Raw genomic sequence first — 19,876 nt, 5'->3', positions numbered from 1 at the left:
GCCACCACACCAGCCTATCATTTAAGTTTTTAAAACTTCTTTGTCTGAATACACATGTGTGAATTTAGTTTTTGAGACACATTCACCCTAAAAATAGCCCAGGTTGATCCCTCTCAGCAATTCTCCTGCCTCAGTCTCCTGAGTGCTGACATTACAGACATGAGCCACTGTGAAAGCTGGGGTGCTGGGATCATAGACATAAACTGAACCACAATGCTTAGACTTTTTTTTCTTTGAGGCGGGATGTGCCATGTAGTCCAAGCTGTCTGGAACACACTAAGTAGCTAAGACGGCAGCGAATCTTCCTTTCTGACTGCCAAAGTGCTGGCAGTGCAGGCTAGTCACCATGTTTCTTTCATTTACTCGAGGTAGCGTAAAATCACCCAGGAACACAGGAAGAACCACCAGGCCCAGACTATCTGTAATTAATACCATTTGCTCCTTTAGTACATGGCCAAAACATTTCTCTCCTCTCCTCTCCTCTCCTCTCCTCTTCAAGATAGGGTTTCTTTCTAGTCCTAAAACTCCCTCTGTAGACCAGGCTGGACTCAACCTCAAACATCTGCCTCCCCTTGCCTCCTGAGTGCTGGAATTAAAAGCACAACCACCAGTACCTCACTAAAACATTAGTTTTCAATTGTTTACATTTGTATTTTCCTGGTCTTCCTACATTAACTCTCATTAATGTTTTGTTTCTTTTTAAAATTAGTTTCATTTATGTATTTTATGTGTATAAGTGTTTTGTCTGCATGCATATCTGTGTACCACATGCATGCCTGATGCTCTCTGAAGCCAGAAGAGGGCGTGGCCAGATCCCCTGGGATTGGAGTAACAGGACTGTGGGCTGCAGTGCTCACTCAGTAGATCAGCCAGTGCTCCTAACTACTGACCCATCTCTCCAGCCTCTTCTCTGTTTCTAACAGCTCCTCTTTTATGTGTACAAGTACACACACTGTAGCTGTCTTCAGACATACCAGATCCCATTACAGATGGTTGTGAGCCACCATGTGGTTGCTGGGAATTGAACTCAGGACCTCTGGAAGAGCAGCTGATGCTCTTAACTGCTGAGCCATTTCTCCAGCCCCCATCCTCTTTACTTTTTAGAGTTTACTGATAATTAAACTCTAGTTCAGATGCTGATCCTTACTAGTCTTGGGTATTTGTTAAAGGAGGGGCTCAGGACAGAGCTCAGTGGAAGAGCATTTGCCCAGTACACACGGGCCCTGCAGAGCACACATAAGGTTTCCCTGCAAGGCAAGAAAAAAATAAGGTGGGACCGTTGTGGTGCACATTTTTAACCTCCGCACTATGGAGGCAGAGACAGGAGGATTGCTGTGAGTTCAGGGCCAGTCTAGCTACAAAGTGAGACACTGTCTGGAAAAAAATAATCAAGCCTTTCACATGACTTAACTGTTATCTCTATACCAATTCCTCCTTATCATCTTGATTCATTCTGTGTATCTGTGTGCACTTACGTGTGTAGAGTCCAGAGGCCCATCCAGGGTATCTCAGAGATCCACCTGCCTCTGCTGCCTAGTGATGGGATTAAAGGTCTGTACTACCACACCTAGATTACCCTTATTTATTTTTATGAAGACATGGTTTCTCATTGTCCTGGAGCTAACCAAGTAAGCAACTCTGTTTAGCCAGTGAGCCACGGGGATCTCCTCTCTCTGCTTCCTCCATGTGTGGGTGTGTTGTGCATTCTGGAGAATCTCAGGGGTTCATTGGCCAGCAAGTCTAGCAAAACAGGTGTACCCCAGTTCCAGTAGAAGACCCCGTCTCAAAAAGCAAGTTGGAGAGCAACGCAGGAAGACAGCCAGCAGCACTCTGACGTCACACTTGCTGGTGCACACACCAACAGGAAGGGATGTAGTACTGGAGACTGAACACAATCTAATGCACTTTAAAGAACAAAAGATAGCCCAAGGATCGGAACTTCAGCCTGGTGTGGTAGCACTCACTGAGAAGGCAGAGGCAGGAGGATCACTGTCAGCTGGTCTACACAGTGTTCCAGGCAACCAGGGCTACTCAGAAGCAAGGGAACTGAAGGATGAGGGGGAGCTCATGGAGCAGGGAGGAGGTACAGGATGGACGTTAAAGAGAGTTCCAGGCAGAGGAGACAGAGTGCGAAGACCTTAGCGCAGGAGAAGAGGCAACAGGAAGAAGACCCCTCAGTGTACACTGAAGGAAGCTAAAATACCAACATGGCTAAGCAATGCAAGAAGAGACAAGCTGTGTGTAGTGGTGGTGTGTTAAACTGTCCCTAGGGAGACTTAACACATGTCTATTCATCCCAGCTCCAGCTAGGAAGCCCACCAAAGTACAAACAGCATCAAAGTCCAACTTGGTGAACCAATGAGTTCTATTAGGGTTACTTACAGGAGCAGAAATGACACAAAGACAGCTGCATCACCAAAGGCCACCCCAGCATGTGAAGGCTCACAAAAGCTGGGAACCTGGGGCACACTGCAGGTGGCTCAGCAGGTTGGACAGTGTTGTTCCACTTGCCTTTGCTGGTGTAAACTCTTCCAGGCCGTCCAGAGATGCCCTTAACTGAGAGTCTTTGCAGCTCAGCTTCCTTTTGTTTGAGAACCACTCTTTCACTGCTTTCTCTGGCACCAAGTATCTGGCCAATTTCAGGGAGTTCCTGAAGCTACTCTGAGTTGTTTGCTTAAGGAGCTTCGAACTGGATGGAATGTTTCAGTCCTCTGAAGAAACTGTTACATAGCAGATGAGTTCAAGGTCAAGCTGGGCTTCAAAGAGAGACTTATGTCAAAAGAATCAAAAACAAAAATAAAAGACAGACCAGAGCCATCTGGAGGTTCAGTGGGATGCCAGCTTGCCGACTGGGGTCAGATTCTCAGAAGCCTAGAAGAGATGGAAGGAGGGCTGGAGAGATGAAGAGCACTGACTGCTCCTCCAGAGGTCCTGAGTTCAAATCCCAGCCACCACACGGTGGCTCACAGCCATCTGTAATGGGATCAGATGCCCTCTTCCCGTGTGTCTGAAGGCAGCTACAGTGTACTCACATACACAAAATAAATAAATCTTTTTTTAATGGAAGGAGAGAGGCATACAGCTGACCTCTGACTTCCACTGTGTGGCAGCTTCAGTGCATGTACACCACATTAGGTCAGGCATACTAATAAATAATTAAAAGCGAAAAAGGGCAAGGATCAAGACTGTATAAGTGAACAGAGTTAATCGTGAGTTAAGAGCCTTTTACAGGCTGGATATAAAGAGAATACATTAGTTAATTAATGGGGGAACTTCAAACTGACCAAGTGGCAGGGCCAGTGCCTATAATCCCAGCATTCAGCAACCTCAGCACGAAGGAGGCAGTGGCAGGTCGATCTCTGTGAGTTCCAGGCCAGCCTGGTCTACAGAGTGAGTTTCAGGACAGCTGTGGTGACACAGAGACCCTGTCTTGGGAAAAAAAAAAAAAAAAAAAAAAGACAAGCCATGCTTCCAAGAACTTTTTACTGTATTTTCATCTCCCCTCCCCCCCTCTTCTTTTTCCCTCTGGCAACACTGGGAATAAGTATCCCTAAGGCCTGAAAAACACCAGGCAACTTGAGCTCAGTTACAACCCTGGGCTTTGTTTTCCAGTAGCAAGTATCACTAAAATGCCCCACAACCTTTAATCCATATTACAGGTCAGGTAGGCCTTGAACTTGCCACCCTCTGGCCTGCCTTCCCTTCCCGTGAATCTGGGATTTTACTGGCTCGAGTCACCAGGGTCTGTCTATTCATTTTATTCTTATTTTCTACCTAGATTATACATACCTCAGGAAGATGACGATATATACGTGTGATTCCGATGCTTGGGTAGTTTTAGACCTTAGGAGTCCTGGGCAGGAGAATGTGGTAGAGGCCTGTCCGGATTACAGCGAGAGCTGTCTCAAGACCACCAGGGAAATGGCTCAGTTGGTGAAGCACTTGCCACTTAAAGCAAGAAGACTTGAATTTGGGTGGCAGCAACTTGGTGCTGGGGGTGCAGACCCAGGAGAGTTCTGGAATTAGATAACCAGACAGTCTGGATACTCAGAGAACTCCATGTTCAGTGAGACACCCTGTTTCAAAAACTATGGTGGAGGGGTTGGATATGGCTCAGCCATTAAGAGCTTCCTCCAAGCTGGATGACGGTGCTGACATACAACATAATCCCAGCACTTCAGAGGCAGAGACAGGCAGATCTGTTTTAGTTGAGTTCTGGGACAGCCAGGGCTACACAGAGGAACCCTGTCTAGAAAACCAAAACCAATCAACCTAACAAACCAAACCCCACTTTATGTGTATGGTTGTTTTGTCTGCATGCCTGTGTGTGCAGTGCCTGAAAAGGCCAGAAGAGGGCGCGATAACCTCAGGAACTCCCAGACATCTGCCTGCCTCTGCTTCCAGGGTGCTGGGATTAAATGTTCGCACCATCACCAGACCAGAGTAAGATTTGTTTTTTATGTGTATTTGTCTGTTTATACGTGCACACAATCGTGGGTGGCCATGGCAGCAGGAAAAGAGTGCTGGGTCCTCTGGAGCTGGAGTTACAAGCAGGTGTGACCACACTTGGGTCCTCTGGAAGAGCAGGAAAAGCTTTCAGTCACAGTGCCACCAGTTCCTCAGCCTTTCTCCTCCAAATTCACACATATGTATGTGTGCGCATGTGTGCGAGAGTGTGGCTGATAAGAGGTGTCAAGTTCCTCTGGGCAAGTTTGACCTTTGCCTTCGGGGTATCTAATTTCTCTTTCTTCTTTGCACATGACTACTTAACAAATCGTGACTAACAGCAAAAAGCCAACAACTCAGCACCGTTCTGAGGGCCCTAGCATTAATATACCTGTTGAAAAGTCCCGAAGAATTCCCAAAGCGTGTCTCTGTTAGAGCACAAGGCAAATAATGATCAGCTGCTGTAGACAGTCTGAAGCAACGCCACACCCATACTTCAGATTCAAACAAACCAACAAATCTTACAATTTGTCTGTGATTTTTAAAGAAACCAAAATTGTCACTACAACTGTGTGTGTGCATGTGTGTGAGTTGGATGTCTTTCTCCACCTTATATCTTTAAAAACTATTATTACTGTCATCATCATTACTCACCTTACATCCTCATCTCTGTCCCCATCCTTGTCAAACTCTCCCTCCCTCCTCTTTTACAGTTTTTTAAAAACGTCTTTTAAAGATATATATATATACACATATATGTATATATGTGTATATATATATATACTGTCACTATCTTCAGACACACCAGAAGAGGGCATCAGATCCCATTACAGATGGTTATGAGCCACCATGTGGTTGCTGGGATTTGAACTCAGGACCTCTGGAAGAGCAGTCAGTGCTCTTAACCACTGAGCCATTTCTCCAGCCCTACTTTTATGTTTTTGAGACAAATGTCTCATTGAATCTGGAGCTAATCTATTTTGCTAGACTGGCTGGCCAGCAAGTGGGACCTGCCTGTCTCTATGTCCTACCCTTGTCTTTCCGGTGTGTTCTGCCTTGGCTGCCTGGTGTGATGGATCAAACTTAGGTGTTCACATGGATGGCAGACATATTATAGGGTGAGTGCTGAGTCCTCATTTTTTAAGAAAAAAAATTAGCAGGGAAGTGGTGGTACATATCTTTAATTCCAGCGCCCAGGAGGCAGACATGGGTGGTTCTCTGAGTCTGAGGCCAGCCTGGGCTTGAGTGAGTTCAGGAGATAGGATCTCAAAACCACTCAGTACTCACTGTGTATAACAGACTGGCCTTGAACTCACAGACTTGCCCTCTTCTGCCTCCCCAAAGCTGGGTCTAAACGTGTGGACCACCACACACAGGTGCGGTGCTTTTTATTTTGATTGATAAGGGAGGACCCAGCTCATTGCGGGCACCTAGGCTGGTGGTCCTCAGTGCCAGAGGAAAAGCTGAGAAAGTAATGGGACAAACATTGTTCTTCTATGACCTCTGCACCAGTTCCTGCCCTGACTTTCTTCAATGATGGATTATGAAACGGAAGTGTAAGCAAAATATACCCTTTTCTCCCCAAGAATGGTGTTTTATCATGGCAACATAAACTCTGAGACAGGCCAGTGAGACTATGCCTCAAAAGAAGTGAACCAGAGCATATTCCTGAGGATGACATCAGAAATTGTCCTCTGGTACACACACCCTAACCCCCCACACCTACCCACCCCACACCCACACCTACCCACCCCACACCCACACATATACACACCCCACACACACATCCCACACCCTCACACCCCCACACATCCTCACACACACATCCCCCACACATAGACACAGACACAGGCACACACACACAGACACACAGACACACACACACACACACACACACACACACACACTATTGTTTATATGTAAGTGCATTCCATCTGTGTGTGGGTATCCAAGGAGACCAGAAGGTATTAGATGCACGGGAACTAACACGTGGTTATGAGCCACCAGATATAGGAGCTGGGAATAAAAGTCAGGTCGTCTGGGGGATCAACAAGTCACTGAGCCATCTCTCTGAGGACCCCCAGTTCTATTTTTAAATTGCTGAATCCCAAGACCTCTTTTTGGGGTCTCATCCTGTGCTGAAGAAAGCGTTATAATTAGCTCCTTTAAAGATTTGCGTGTCGCGCTCTCTCTTCTCTCGACCCTGATCCATCTCGTCGTTCTATTAAAAACCTCTCCACGTGGAAAAAAGATTTGTGTGTCTGTGTGTGCCCAAGTGTATGTTCGTGGATTGTGCAGGTGACTCTGGAGGGAACGCTGGAATTCCTGGAGCTGGAGTTACAGGTGGTTCTTTTTCCAAGTTAGAGTTTCACTATGCAGCCCTGGCTGGCCTGGGGCTCACTCTGTAGACCAGGCTGGCTTTGAACTCAGAGATCCATTTGTCTCTTCCAGCGTGCCGGGGTTAACGGTGTAGTTTTGCCTCACTATTTTCCAGGCCCTTTAACAAGCTATTAAACTCTGTACTCGGTCCTCTAGCGTTTTGGCTCGATGCTGACACCTACTGGTCGCGTATGGCTCAGCAGCCCTAACCTTGGCACCTACCTCCTACCGGTACAGAAGGCTGGGGCAGTCTATGTCAGTCTTACCTTCCAGGGCCCGAAGATGCTGTCCCACTACACCACTCGATGATCTTCAGTAATTTCCTCACTGACTCCCCTTAAAAATCTGGACTCTGCACGGTTCTCAGTACCCACAAGAATATTAGGCAGCAAGAAAGAAGCGGACCATTTAGGTAGAGGTGTGCAATCCGTCCTTGCCACCTCAAAGCTGGTGCTTCCTACAGAATTCCATTCCTTTTGACCTTTGTCTTATTTCTAGGCTGCTCTTGGGACACTGGACTTCTTGGGGACAGTGGTGATGAACCCGGAGGTGGAGAGTAGGTAGGCGGGGCTTAGGGTGGGGCTAGACCAAAGGGCCTCTTAGGAGCTTCTCCATTCTGTTAGCTCTCAGAAACATCCAAGGCAAGACTGGCAACCGGCACACAGTAGGTGAGAGACTGGCAACGACAGAGGGCGGGTTTCGGGGTGACACTGACGGAATACCCCGACCCTTTCACCTTCACCTTTCTGTTTTGTGAAACTCTTGCTTGTAGAGTTCTTAGGTCTCCCCCTCTCTCCCCAGAACCATTTTGGTGGATTTAGTGGATGGAGCAAGGCTATCTGAGAGCGAGACCTGTCGTGGGATAGGGGCTGAGTCTAGAGCTGAGAGATGGAAGTGCACATGGGCTATGGCGAGAGATTTAGAGATCTAAAGTATCTTCGGACACAAAGTGAAAGCTTAGCTAGGCTGGAGTGGGGATCACGTAGAGGCAGGGACAAAACGAGCGAGTGAAACAGCTACCCTAAAAGGGCTGGGGACCTACTTGGAGATGGCAACGGGGCAACGGAGAGCGGGGTAAGAGGAGGGTAGGCCGGGAAGGAAAGCGGGCTCCTATAGAACAATCGCCTCCACGGTGGAGGACGGTCCACAGGGCAAGGCAGAAACAAATCAAGATGGCAGGTTCCCATTGGAGTGATTCGGCTGCGGGAGAGAGCCCCCTGGCTCTCCGAGAGGACTCCTATTTTCATTTGAGGGAGAGGGTGAGGGTGCTCCTCTTTGCGGTCAGAGCCACATCCTGCAGAGCCGGGGAGGGGGAAGTAAGAAACAAAACAAGCAGAAGAAGCGCAGTCAAGGACCATGGTGAGAAGACCCTGTCCTAAGGCACAGGCTATTCCACCAGGAAGGCCTCAGCTCGGTCCAGCCAGCCCGAGTGGGCCGTGACTGGCAGAACTTCTTGAAGAGGGACTTGGAGGACTTGACTTGTAGCATATTTTACTCTCACTTGTTTCTGCTGTAAGGGGCTGGAGCCATCTGTGAGCCTAGCCATCTCTCCAGATCCTTGAAGCCTGGTTTTTCATCATTTACTTGGCCAAGTTGCTTTAAATCTCTTAGCCTTGTCCGGAGGTGCATGCCTTTAATCCCATCACTTAGAAGGCATAGGCAGGCCAATCTCAGTTCCAGGCTAGCCTGGTCTACAGAGCAAGTTCCAGGATAGCCAGGATCACAGAGAAACCCTGTACTGAAAAAAAAAAAAAAAAAAAAAGACAAAAACAAAAACAAGAACAACAGCAACCAAAAAAAAAAAAAAAAAATTCCTTTAGCCTGAGATTTCTGGCACCCTTAATAGGCAGCTCATATCAAGCACTTGGCACACAGTTGGCTCTCGTCAGGTGTTCTGTTTTTGGAGACCCTATATCTCTCCCTTCTTTTAAGACTTTATGGAGCCCACTGTCATGAGCCTGGAAACAGAGGAGAGCTGTGTAAAATCCCCTGCCAGATGGGCGCTGTGTTCTCCACCGTGGAGCCTCCAGTTTCACCCACACTCCTCCAGCCAGGGCTGTCCCTGCTCCTCCGGGCAGTTTTGGACACAGACGTCTTGTTTACAGCACTAAAGGGAAAAAGCAGAAGCAAGGCCTACAGGATGGAAGGGGCCCAGGGGAGAGGGAAGACAAAACAGGCAGAGCTTGTAAAAATGCGGAAAATCCATTTCTCTAATTACGCCCGACCCCTCTTCTAGTGACTGACTATATACCGAGCCCAAGCACCATGGAGTCTTTCAGCTCGAAGAGTCTGGCCCTACAAGCAGAGAAGAAGCTGCTGAGTAAAATGGCTGGTCGGTCCGTGGCGCATCTCTTTATCGATGAGACTAGCAGCGAGGTGTTGGACGAGCTTTACCGCGTGTCCAAAGAATACACCCACAACCGGACCAAGGCACAACGGGTGATCAAAGACCTCATCAAGGTGGCCGTCAAGGTGGCCGTGCTGCACCGTAGTGGCTGCTTTAGCCCTGGGGAGCTGGCTCTGGCTACACAATTTCGCCAGAAGCTACGGCAGGGCGCGATGACAGCACTTAGCTTTGGTGAGGTGGACTTCACCTTTGAGGCTGCCGTGCTGACGGGTCTGCTCACCGAGTGCAGGGACATTCTGCTGGAGCTGGTGGAGCACCACCTCACACCCAAGTCACATGAGCGCATCAGACACGTGTTTAATCACTACTCTGACCCTGACCTACTCACTGCCCTCTATGGGCCTGACTTCACTCAGCACCTTGGCAAGATCTGTGATGGGCTCCGGAAGCTGCTAGACGAGGGGAGGCTCTGAGGCTCCTGAGCTCTTTACACTGGACTTCGGCAAAATGACTGACCTGGAAATGACACGTCAAGCTTTCTAACCCTGCACAAATGCTTTTCAATCCCTGGCTTCATTCTCTCCCAAGAACGCTATGGACACCGAGGCTACCCCCACCCCCAAACTGCTGGTGGAGTAAAGCCAGAGAACTGAGTGAGGCGGCTCTCCCATCCAGTTCCAGTAAAGGAAACAGCTGACCGAAGAAGAAGTGAAACTTGGATCTGCTTCTCCTAGAACAGGGGATTCTCCTCCTCCTCCACAAACCCAAGGAAGGGGACAGTAAAGACCAGAAGCAGGAAAGTGGCCATCAGAGACCTCCTGGGTCTCCTAGAGTTGGAGGCAGCCCTTGGACGCATAGAGACTCTGTGTTCCAGAGTTGGGGGAAGGGAGGCACAGGGGAAATAAAACAACGAAACATGCACAGGGCTCACCGTTTAATCTCTCGAGCTCCATACTTAGGCTACACATAGAGGAGAGGTCTAGACACAATACTTTCCTCACCTTGCCTCACTCCTGAACATTTCTTCACTTTAGGAACCAAAGACAAATCGTACTGCAGGTCGGGTACAGATTACAGCTAAATATGAAGTAAGGAGCAAGGCATAGGCAGGGTAGGGTGTGTGACAAAGACACCTGTGCAACTATCCTCCTTGGAACCCCAAAGCATCTTCCACTCCTTAGCCCCACTGTGCGCTGAGGAGCAGGAAGAAGGGTGCTTAGTCAGTACCCTGCCCTTTTCACAGAGCCAAGGGGTGTAAAGTTGTAGGGAGCTCCTACCCTTTACCTTGGGAGTGGGAAAAGACTCGGCACAGTCTGTCATTCTCTGAGGTGAGCTTTACTGACTCTGGCCTCAGTAACATGCTTCACTAGGAAGGTGGGAGAGGCGGCCAGTCAGCCACCTGCACTTACGGTTCTGGGTTTTCCTATCTTCAGTGATATGGAAAGCCCCCCTTTTCTCACTTAAGAGGAGAAAGGAGTTAGATATAGCAAATAAATATTACTTCAATATAGCACCAAATAAATTAGTTAAGATCACTGGAGGTGGGGGGGGGTCTCTGCTTCCCTGCTCTAAGGCCAGGGAATGGTCAGAGGGACAGCGAGGGCATAAGAGAGCCTTTCAATCTAAAGGATAACTCTAGATTCAGCCCAAGAACTGGGAGGAGGTCTGCTGCTACCCCCTACGCTTGCCAAAAATGTGTCCCCAGCTGAGGAAAACTTGGCAGAGAGGCTGGAGAGGAGTGAGGCAGGCTGGGAAGCTCTACAGCCTCAGACTCCTCTCCCCCTCTGTTCCTTCAACATTCTGCTTCTCATCAGTTCTGGGGACATCAGAGTTTGAAGATTTCATCCTCCTGGTCCCGCAGTGTCTGGGTTCGAGACGTCCGGGTGAGTGGCACAGGACCCAGGACTGCTCGCTGCTGCATTCGAGGGGAGCTAGGGTATCCTGTGTCCTCCTCGGGTACCCTGGGGATAAAAAAGGGAGAAAAAGCAGCAAATCAAGACAAGAGCCTGAGAACTGACCCAGGGAGTAGCTGTGGGTGGGTGAGGGCTGCCTTCCTTTTTACGTCACAGGTTGGATGGAGTCTCAGTAGCTTCTGGAAAACTTACTTCTAAAGCTTTTTCAGTCTTCACACTAGTAAGTACAGAGAATCCACAAAACCTATTTTCCTACCTCCTTACCCCATTTCAGAAGCCACTGGCTCTGTTCATGGTTTTGGGACCACACGGGAGAAAGGCATCCATGTGCCTCTTCAGGCACGTTGGTTACTCACTAGTTTGTGACTAGCTAAAGGGTGGGGGGTCTATGCAGGGAGTTACAGAGAGCAGCTGGAGACTTACCCACTCTCCCCTTTCCTCAGCTTCTGGGCAGCAGCCTTCTTTGACAGGCTGATTTGTGAGTCAAGCTTCTTAAGGAAATCAGAGGCAGAAAGGTCATGGCTGGGTGTGGAGGTTTCCTGGTGAGGTGGCAGGCCTGTGCCATTGGGCTGACCTGAGCCTGACCCGTGATTCTTCCTCTTCCCTGAAGATGAACCAATCTCATCCTTACTCGGGTGTGCCTCTTCCTCTCCATCATTTTCCTCCTCAGAATCCAAACCATTAAATAGGTCCCTGGGCTCTGTCAGGATGGGGATGTAGAGGGATTTCTTCAGGAAGATGGAGTCATTTGTATAAAGGCGGTTTGTACGCTTAATCTGTTCCATCTTTAAAAAAATGAGCCAAAATTAATGTGTGACAGTAAAACCCACCAGTCCTATATAGCATCTCAAGCTTTTTTCTTCTTTCTTACTATGTAGGCCAGGCTAACTCTGTAGGCCAGGCTAACTCTCAAAACATTTTTGGCTTAGTATCCCAGCATTTTACTATTGGTGCTCCTATAGGACGTCTTATGTGTGTGTGGCAAGCACGTTTATTAACTGAGTTACCAAACGAGCCATCTTTCTAGGCCACCAACTCAAACTTTTAAAGTGATTGTACAATTTTATTTGATTCCACAAAAGAAACTAGCTAAAATATAAAGAGCTGATATTAATCTTGTTTTATAATTTTCATACTTTAGTCTTAGAACATCTTTACATTTTTAGGAATTATTGAGGTGGGGGCTTGTGCGACAGCTCAGCAGTTGAGAACACTGACTGCTCTTCCAGAGGTCCTGAGTTCAAATCCCAGCAACCACATGGTGGCTCACAACCATCTGTAATGGGATCCGATGCCCTCTTCTGCTGTGTCTGAAGACAGCTACAGACTGTAACTCCAGTTCCAGGTAATCTTCTGACCTCGATGAGCACCAGGCACCACCCATGGCACATGGACATGCACACAAATAAAACAATAAAATTTTAAAAATTTATTTGTTTATTTATTTATTTCATGCATGTGAGTGCACTGTTGCTGTCTTCAGACACACTAGAAGAAGGCATCAGATCCCATTACAGGTGGTTGTGAGCTACCATGTGGTTTCTGAAAATTGAACTCAGGACCTTTGGAAGAGCAGTCAGTGCTCTTAAGCACTGAACCATCTCTCCAGCCCTTAAATAAAAAGCTAAACTAAGTAAAGTAGCATGGTATTTTTTTTTTTTTTTTTGAGTCAGGGTCTCTCTGTGTAGCCCTGGATGTCCTCAAACTCACTCTGTAGACCAGGTTGGCCTCAAATTCAGAGATCCACCTGCTTTTGCCTCCCCCAGCACCCATTAATGGTGTGTGCTACCACTCTAAGCTAATAGTGCACATCCCTACTCCCAGCACTTAGAAAGCAGAGACAGGCAGTTCTCTGAGTGTGAAGCCAACTAAACTACATACTGAGACCTTGGCTAGCAATAAAATAAATTGAAACCTTGGCTAAACAATAAAAATAAAATAAATTACTCAGTAATCCAGAATAGCTCCACAGTAGAGTGCTTGCCTAACGTGTATAGTCCTAGGTTGGACCCCTAGCAGACCTCCAAAGATAAATAAGTAAATAAAATGTGTTCTCTTACATTTGCGCCCACCAAGTCCACACGCTCCTGTTCTTCCCTTTTCATGCCCACATCTTTCTCTTGATATCTAGAAAATGGAATCTATTAACCCTCTAGCTGGCATAGCAACCTCTGATGGCTCCTCACTGAATCCAAATGAGGAGTCAAAGACTGAGTACTTGGCCCCCACCAGAGTGTTAGCCTTGTCTCTCTTCTGCATTCTCCACTGAAGTATACTTTCAACTCTAGTTCCCTAGGTCTTGTTATGTGTGGAGCTGACCTGGAATTTTGCATCCCTTTGACCTAGTGTCCTGAGGGATAACATCAGAGGTGGGGCTTGGACTTCTTTTTCTTTTTTGGAGACAGGGTTTCTCTGTGTAGCCTTGGCTCTGCTGAAATCCACTCTGTAAACCAGGCTGACCTTGAACTTGGAGATAACGTTTCTACCTCGAGAGTGTTGGGATTAAAAGGTGCACTGCCATGTCTTGGCAGCTGTCAATCATCTTTTAAGCCCCCTATGTGATTGAGACTATGCCAGGGTTTAGAGTCATAAAGCGAAAAGGAAACTATTTCAGCTCTCAAAGACCTTGTAGACTGCTGAGAGACAGGGAGACCAATAACTGGGTTAAACAGATTTGTAGGGAACATAGAGGGGAAAGTTTCCAGGTCTTCAAGACCCTCAGCAGTCACGATGCAAGAACACCAGAAGTTCCAGGCCAACTTGAGCTACACAGTGAATACTGACGAGAAAAATCCACCCTTCTTCCCCTCAGCATCCCACCCCAAACTACATCAAATAAACTGACCCCTCCCCAAACCACATCAAATAATATCCACTCCCACTTCCGAGCAAAAATTAATAGTTTTGGATCTCCCACCCATTGTGAATATACTTTATACCACTGTTTCTTCTCTACTTTTCATGAGAATTTAAATACACAAGCACACCAACAAACATGTGTGCTTTGCTTTAAGTAGAGCAGCATGGGAATTTGTCTAAATCCAACATTTCTTGTATGTGGTAAAACAGGATGAAGACAGAAAGGCTACAGGGGGTTTTTATGCCCATCAAACCTCTCCGAGGTATGACCTGAAACATTTGAAGTATGTAGAGGGTACTTGTTTTGTGCCACTACACAAAGGAAGCAGAGGCTTGGAGAGGAAATAACTACAAACAGGCACCTTAGGAGCTTTACTGAAAGTCATCTCTTCCTTACTCGCTGTAAATTTAGGTTTAGTCACTCTCGTTTTTCTCCCCAGCATGGCTAATAGAATGGGTTTTAGAGTCAAACAGACCTCTCCGAAACCTTACGTCGACACTCAAGTGATTTGACCTTGATCAAACTAGCTTATATAGGTCTTAAGTTGATAGGGACACAAGGTCCGGTTAGTGGCTGCAAGCCCCGCCCCCACTCACCCACCTCCAGCACAATCCACATGAGCTGCTCCTCCCACTGGGATAGTTGGGCAGACCTGTCCCAATAGTACTACACGGATATGTGAAAGCAAAATAAGAAAGAAAAAAAAGTGACCATAGTATAATTTGAATAATGTCAGAGGAGGCTGCTTAGCGGACCACCCACATCTCCTGGGGTCTACCTCCATCCTGGAAAACTCACCGTCACCCCATATTTGAGTGCTAATCCAGCCAGGGTGTCTCCAGGCTCCAACTGGTGCTCCAGGCGTCTTTCCCTCACTGGGGAGCAGGATGATTGTACCAGGCTTCCATAAGAACGAGTACGGCTCCCACGCAGCAGCCCTGACCCCCCGAGGGGAGGCTGTCTAGAGGGAGACGCCATCTCCTCACTACCAAGATCTAGGATCACAACTGAGCAAAGCCCAGCTAAGTGACCCACAGCGACGGCCGAACCCAAGGAATGGATATTCAGAAAATTCTTTTTCTCTCGTTTCTCTACAGTCTCCCCTCTCGAGAGATTACATTCGTCCTCCTCCTCTTGCAGCTTCTTACCGAGCTTGGAGCTTGGAGTTACAGTTCGTATCTTAAGAAGTCTTCCTGGCCGGCTACATTCCTCCTCCTTCAAGCCACTTACCCCATAAATACCTTCCCCGAATTGTCAGTCGCTGACCCCGCTGACTTTCGACGCCCCCTCCTCAACTCCCCGCAAGCCTGATCTCTGACCTTTGAACCCTAGACACCTTCATCAACACTTTTCCCTCAGTGGGTTCCTAAGTCCAACAGTCGGGACGCCGGGAGCCCCCACATCTTCTCTATTCCAAATAAGGCCCACTCCAGGTAGGTTGTGGCTGAGGAGGACGAGCCTGAGGACTACAGGTTTGCAGGATATATATAGTCCACTGAAATCCCCGAAGCCTCGCTCCACATCAAGAAGGTCCAACCCTGAAATTTCGGTTCCACACACAGGATCTCGGGTCTCCAAATACCTGGATTCTTCAAGATGCGAGGACCTGTGTCCAGGTGAGCGGTGTGCTCTTTAAAAAAATTAAAAAATAAAATAAATAACCAAAAAACTTCATTTCCCAAAAGGCACAGCGTCCTCAAAGTATCATAGGAAATGCAGGCCCCCTCAGGGCGCTGGAGGCGGGTCTTCCGGCTCGCGCGATGCATGTGGGGAAAAGTATCCCCGGAAGTAACGACTCAACCAAAAAGAAACCGGAATCAGAAAAGGCTCTTACTACGGTGGCCTAAAGGAACAACGAAGTAGGCGTAGGAAAATTTATCACATCTTCACAGTCGCAATGTCTTTTAAGAGAGAAGGGGACGACTGGAGTCAGCTCAATGTGCTTAAAGTAAGCCATAGTGAGAGTCTAATCACCTTCAGCTGGCCTGTTGCTTTTTTTTCTTTTTGCTCTGGCGACATCTAGGGGAGGGAGTTAGGGGACCAGAACTGAGTGTTGACCCCTTTTTCTACCCTATGATCTGCATGGCCCCATGCCATTTGACTCCTCCGTATTTGATTTCCATCCGTCCCTTTTATTCATGTCTCCTATTCTGCTCCTTGCAGAAACGAAGAGTTGGGGACTTGCTAGCTAGTTACATCCCCGAGGATGAGGCGCTGATGCTGCGGGATGGACGGTGAGAAGAACGAAGAGTGGATCAAGCCTGGGGATTCGGAGATCAGAGGCTCAACAAGCTTTTTTTACTAAGGAGTTCAGGAATATAATAGGCTTCTTTGGTTGGAAGTGAAATGGAAGGGGTGGAGATCGGGAAACTTGGGAGTTGGTGAAGTGCTATGACAGAAGTCGGACCTATTCACCATAGCAAGGACACCCCTACTGCAGGCTTTCAAACACAACACAACAACACACAGTTAGAGTTCACTTTTCTTTTCATTTTCTTAGCTTTGCTTGTGCTATCTGCCCCCATCGACCAGTACTGGACACCCTAGCCATGCTGACAGCCCATCGTGCAGGCAAGAAGCATCTGTCCAGTAAGTATAAGAGAAGTGGGGAGGGCGGGAGAGAGAGAATAAACTCTTCAAAGTCTGGAAAGCCACCAGGCATTGTGCTTTTCATTCTCCTTTGCATTTCTTCTTCTTAGGTCTGAAGCTTTTCTATGGCAAAAAGCAGTCATGCAAGGGAACAGAGCAGAATCCACGACAGCAGAACGGACTGAAGACAGAAAGCAAGGCTGAGGTGAGAGGGCCGCAGGTATTGTTTAGACAGGGCTATACTGCACACAACAGGCTTGAGGGGACCTTTGCTTCTGACAGCTTTGCTTCTGTCTTCTCTTTATCACCAGGCTCCTTTGCTAACCCAGACTCGAATAATCACCCAGAATGCTCTACACAGAGCTCCCCACTATAACAGTTGCTGCCGGAGGAAACACAGGTCAGTGGAATGAGAAAGCCAGGAGTGGGAAAGGGTAGAAGGAAATATATGACTTCAAAGTTATAACTCTCAAACCTGAGAAGTACTAATCTTGTGGAAATGTTGTTTAAAAAAATAATGGTTTATGATTGTAAAATAAAAAGGGAAATTGTAGCATAATTCTACTTAAAAATAGTAGCATTAAGAGTTGGTGAGATGGCTCAGTGGTTAGGAACACAGGGGTCCTTCCAGAGGTCCTGAGTTCAATTCTCAGCAACCACATGGTAGCTCAAAATTATCCATTAATGGGATCTGATGCCCTTTTCTGGCATGTAGGTGTACATGCAGACAGAGCACTCTTATATTAAAAAAAAAAAAAAGACATAAATAAATACATTAAAAAAAAAACATTAGAGGGCTTGGAGAGATGGCTCAGTGGTTAAGAGAACTGACTGCTCTTCCAGAGGTCCTGAGTTCAATTCCCAACAACCACATGGTGGCTCACAACCATCTGTAATGGGATCTAATGCCCTCTTCTGGTGTGTCTGAATACAGTTACAGTGTAAGTGTGTATATATATATATATATATATATATATATATATATATATTACATAAATAAATCTTTAAAGAGAACATTAGCAGGGCATGGTGGTTCACATTTTTGTTTGTTACTGAGACAGGGTCTCTCTTTGTTGCCCTGCTGTTTAGACCAGGCTGACCTCAAACTCTGCCTGCCTCTGCCCCTCAAATGTTGGGATTAATGGTGAGCACTCCTATGCCTGGCTTTGGAAAATCTGTTTTGTTTTGTTTTTAAGAATTTTTTATTTATTATCTATAAGTACACTGTAGCTGTTTTCAGACACACCAAAAGAGGACATCAGATCTCATTACAGATGGTTGTGAGCCACCATATGGCTTCTGGGATTTGAACTCAGGATCTCTGGAAGAGCAGTCAGTGCTCTTAACTGCTGAGTCATCTCTCCAGCCTGGCTTTGGAAATTTTTAAGACAAAACTTAGAGGTTCTAGAGTCACAGAACTTATGGACTGTCTCTCTATATTGAAGGAATTTATTGTGGTGACTTACAGTTTGTAGTTCAGCTAATCCAACAATGCAGCTGTGGATGGAAAGTCCAAGAATCTAGTAGTTGCTCAGTCTCAGGAGAGTGGTTGTTGAAGCTGGTCTTCGGTAGAATTATGTTCCGACAGATGTGCTGGCAAGTAAGTGCAAGCAGTGGAAGAAGTGGATCTTCCTTCTTCCAATGTCCTCATGTAGGCCTCCAGCAGAAAGTGTGTACCACCACATCTGGATCTGGGATTTGCTTTGGCCCAGACTGACCTTGAACTCAGGGATCTCCTTGCCTCAGTCTCCTGGGATTAAAGGCATGCACTACCTTGCCTGGGTCTAAGCTTTTCATGGCCATTATGTCTCAAGATCTCCATGCTGAGATCCAGGTCAGAAACGTGTGTCTTCCAGCCTCAAGATCTGGATCACAGGTGTGCGCTTCAATTCTAGATTGTAGTTCATTCCAGACATAGTCAACTTGACAACCAGGAGTAGCCATTACAGACTAGTAAGTTAGTTTTCCCTCAAATTCCTTTCTTCCCTTTTATTTTTTATTTTATGTGCATTGGTGTTTTTCCTGTGTGAGGATGTCAGAGGTAGTGTTAAAGATATTTGTGAGCTGCCCTGTGGGTGCTGGGAATTGAACCCAGGTCCTCTGGAAGAGCAGCCAGTGCTCTTAACCACTGAGCTATCTCTCCAGCCCCAACCTTTCTCAAGTTCCTAATTTCAAGGTCTTTCATATGTAGAACATTTAAGATCTTAAGGAACTGGAGTCAGGCAGTGGTGGCACACACTCCAGCACTTGGAAGGCAGAGGCAGGTGGATTTCTGAGTTTGGGGCCAGCCTGGTCTACAGAGTAAATTCCTGGTCAGCCAGGGCTACAGAGAAACCCCTGTAGAAACAAATATCAAACAGATACAAGTCAATCATTTCAAGCACTGCCCTTTGGGCTTGGGAGGCCTGGGAAAGCCCCTGCTTTCCTTTAGTTTTACAGGCTTTGGTTCTTCTTCCAGACCAGAAAATGGTCCCTCTGTCTCCAGTTCTCCTTTGCCAACTCCAGAGGTTGAACTCCAGAGTGCAAAGATCAGTAAGGAACCTAAGCCTAGGGAGAGATCAGATGCCAAAGAGTCACCAGCTCTCTTGGCCTCTGCACCCATGAGCCCCACAAAACGACGAGTCCTGAACCACTATCTTACCCTGCGAAGGTGAGTGCTGGGTCTCATTCCTCGGGTTTCCTTCTTTTTCTCTCTTACCTGCCTATTTTCAGACCAATCCAACCACTTTTTACTTATCCCCAGGAACTTTTTAAAAAGTTGCATTTGCTTATTTATTTATGTAGGGATACACTTACGTAAGTCTGAGGGCAACTTACAGGGTTGGTTCTTTCTACCCTGTAGGTCCCTGGGGTGGAGCTCTGCTCTGCGAAGCTCTTTCATGAGCCTCTTCCCTAACCATTTCTCTCTCTCCTATTTGCAGCTCTGGATGGGTCCCAGATGGACAAGGTCGATGGGTAAAAGATGAAAATGTTGAGTTTGACTCTGATGAAGAAGAGCCTCCTGATCTCCCCTTGGACTAATAACTTCTTTCCCCATTTGTCCTACAAATAAACTGCCACTGGTCCTGGGAGCTGATTCTAAGGCCAGTTCCTCACTCAGTCTTAGGATTTCAAGTCTGCTCCTTCCCTACAAGGTAATGGCTCCCCATACTTCTGGCCCCTCCCCCACTTTCCTCTCAAAGTCGTGCCAAGCGTCAGCTGCATCCAGCCCGGTGCCCTATTAATAAGTCTGTCAGAAACAGGCCGCTGCCCTTCATGGACTCTGACTCCTTCCCTGCCTCCACTCTAAGTCCTCTTCTCATAGATCGCACGTGGACTGTGGATAGGTTCTAAGGGGCTCTG

The 19,876-nt window shown here is 47.2% G+C and overlaps 3 protein-coding genes across 3 annotated transcripts; 2 read left to right on the top strand and 1 right to left on the bottom strand.

The window, feature by feature from the left end:
• The first annotated feature begins 7,469 nt into the window (after positions 1-7,469).
• On the top strand, positions 7,470-10,091 carry TNFAIP8L2 (TNF alpha induced protein 8 like 2). Its single transcript, XM_080915147.1, has 2 exons — positions 7,470-7,493; positions 9,062-10,091. Exon 2 carries the CDS (start codon positions 9,091-9,093, stop codon positions 9,643-9,645), a length of 555 nt encoding a protein of 184 aa, XP_080771273.1. The 5' UTR covers positions 7,470-7,493; positions 9,062-9,090; the 3' UTR covers positions 9,646-10,091.
• A 31-nt stretch (positions 10,092-10,122) lies between these two features.
• LYSMD1 (LysM domain containing 1) lies at positions 10,123-14,934 on the bottom strand. The gene is made up of 3 exons (XM_080915266.1): positions 14,744-14,934; positions 11,509-11,870; positions 10,123-11,133 (listed from the first exon to the last, which is right to left on the bottom strand). Exons 1-3 carry the CDS (start codon positions 14,921-14,923, stop codon positions 10,998-11,000), a joined length of 678 nt encoding a protein of 225 aa, XP_080771392.1. The 5' UTR covers positions 14,924-14,934; the 3' UTR covers positions 10,123-10,997.
• Positions 14,935-15,759: 825 nt separating this feature from the next.
• On the top strand, positions 15,760-19,633 carry SCNM1 (sodium channel modifier 1). The gene is made up of 7 exons (XM_080915265.1): positions 15,760-15,893; positions 16,109-16,179; positions 16,446-16,534; positions 16,645-16,739; positions 16,846-16,934; positions 18,993-19,184; positions 19,456-19,633. The coding sequence occupies exons 1-7, from the start codon at positions 15,843-15,845 to the stop codon at positions 19,553-19,555; spliced, it is 687 nt and encodes a 228-aa protein (XP_080771391.1). The 5' UTR covers positions 15,760-15,842; the 3' UTR covers positions 19,556-19,633.
• Positions 19,634-19,876: the final 243 nt, after the last annotated feature.

This window comes from Micromys minutus (genome assembly GCF_963924665.1).
Source record: "Micromys minutus genome assembly, chromosome: 4".
Lineage (NCBI taxonomy): Eukaryota > Metazoa > Chordata > Mammalia > Rodentia > Muridae > Micromys > Micromys minutus.
This window is presented reverse-complemented; position numbering and strand designations above follow the sequence as displayed.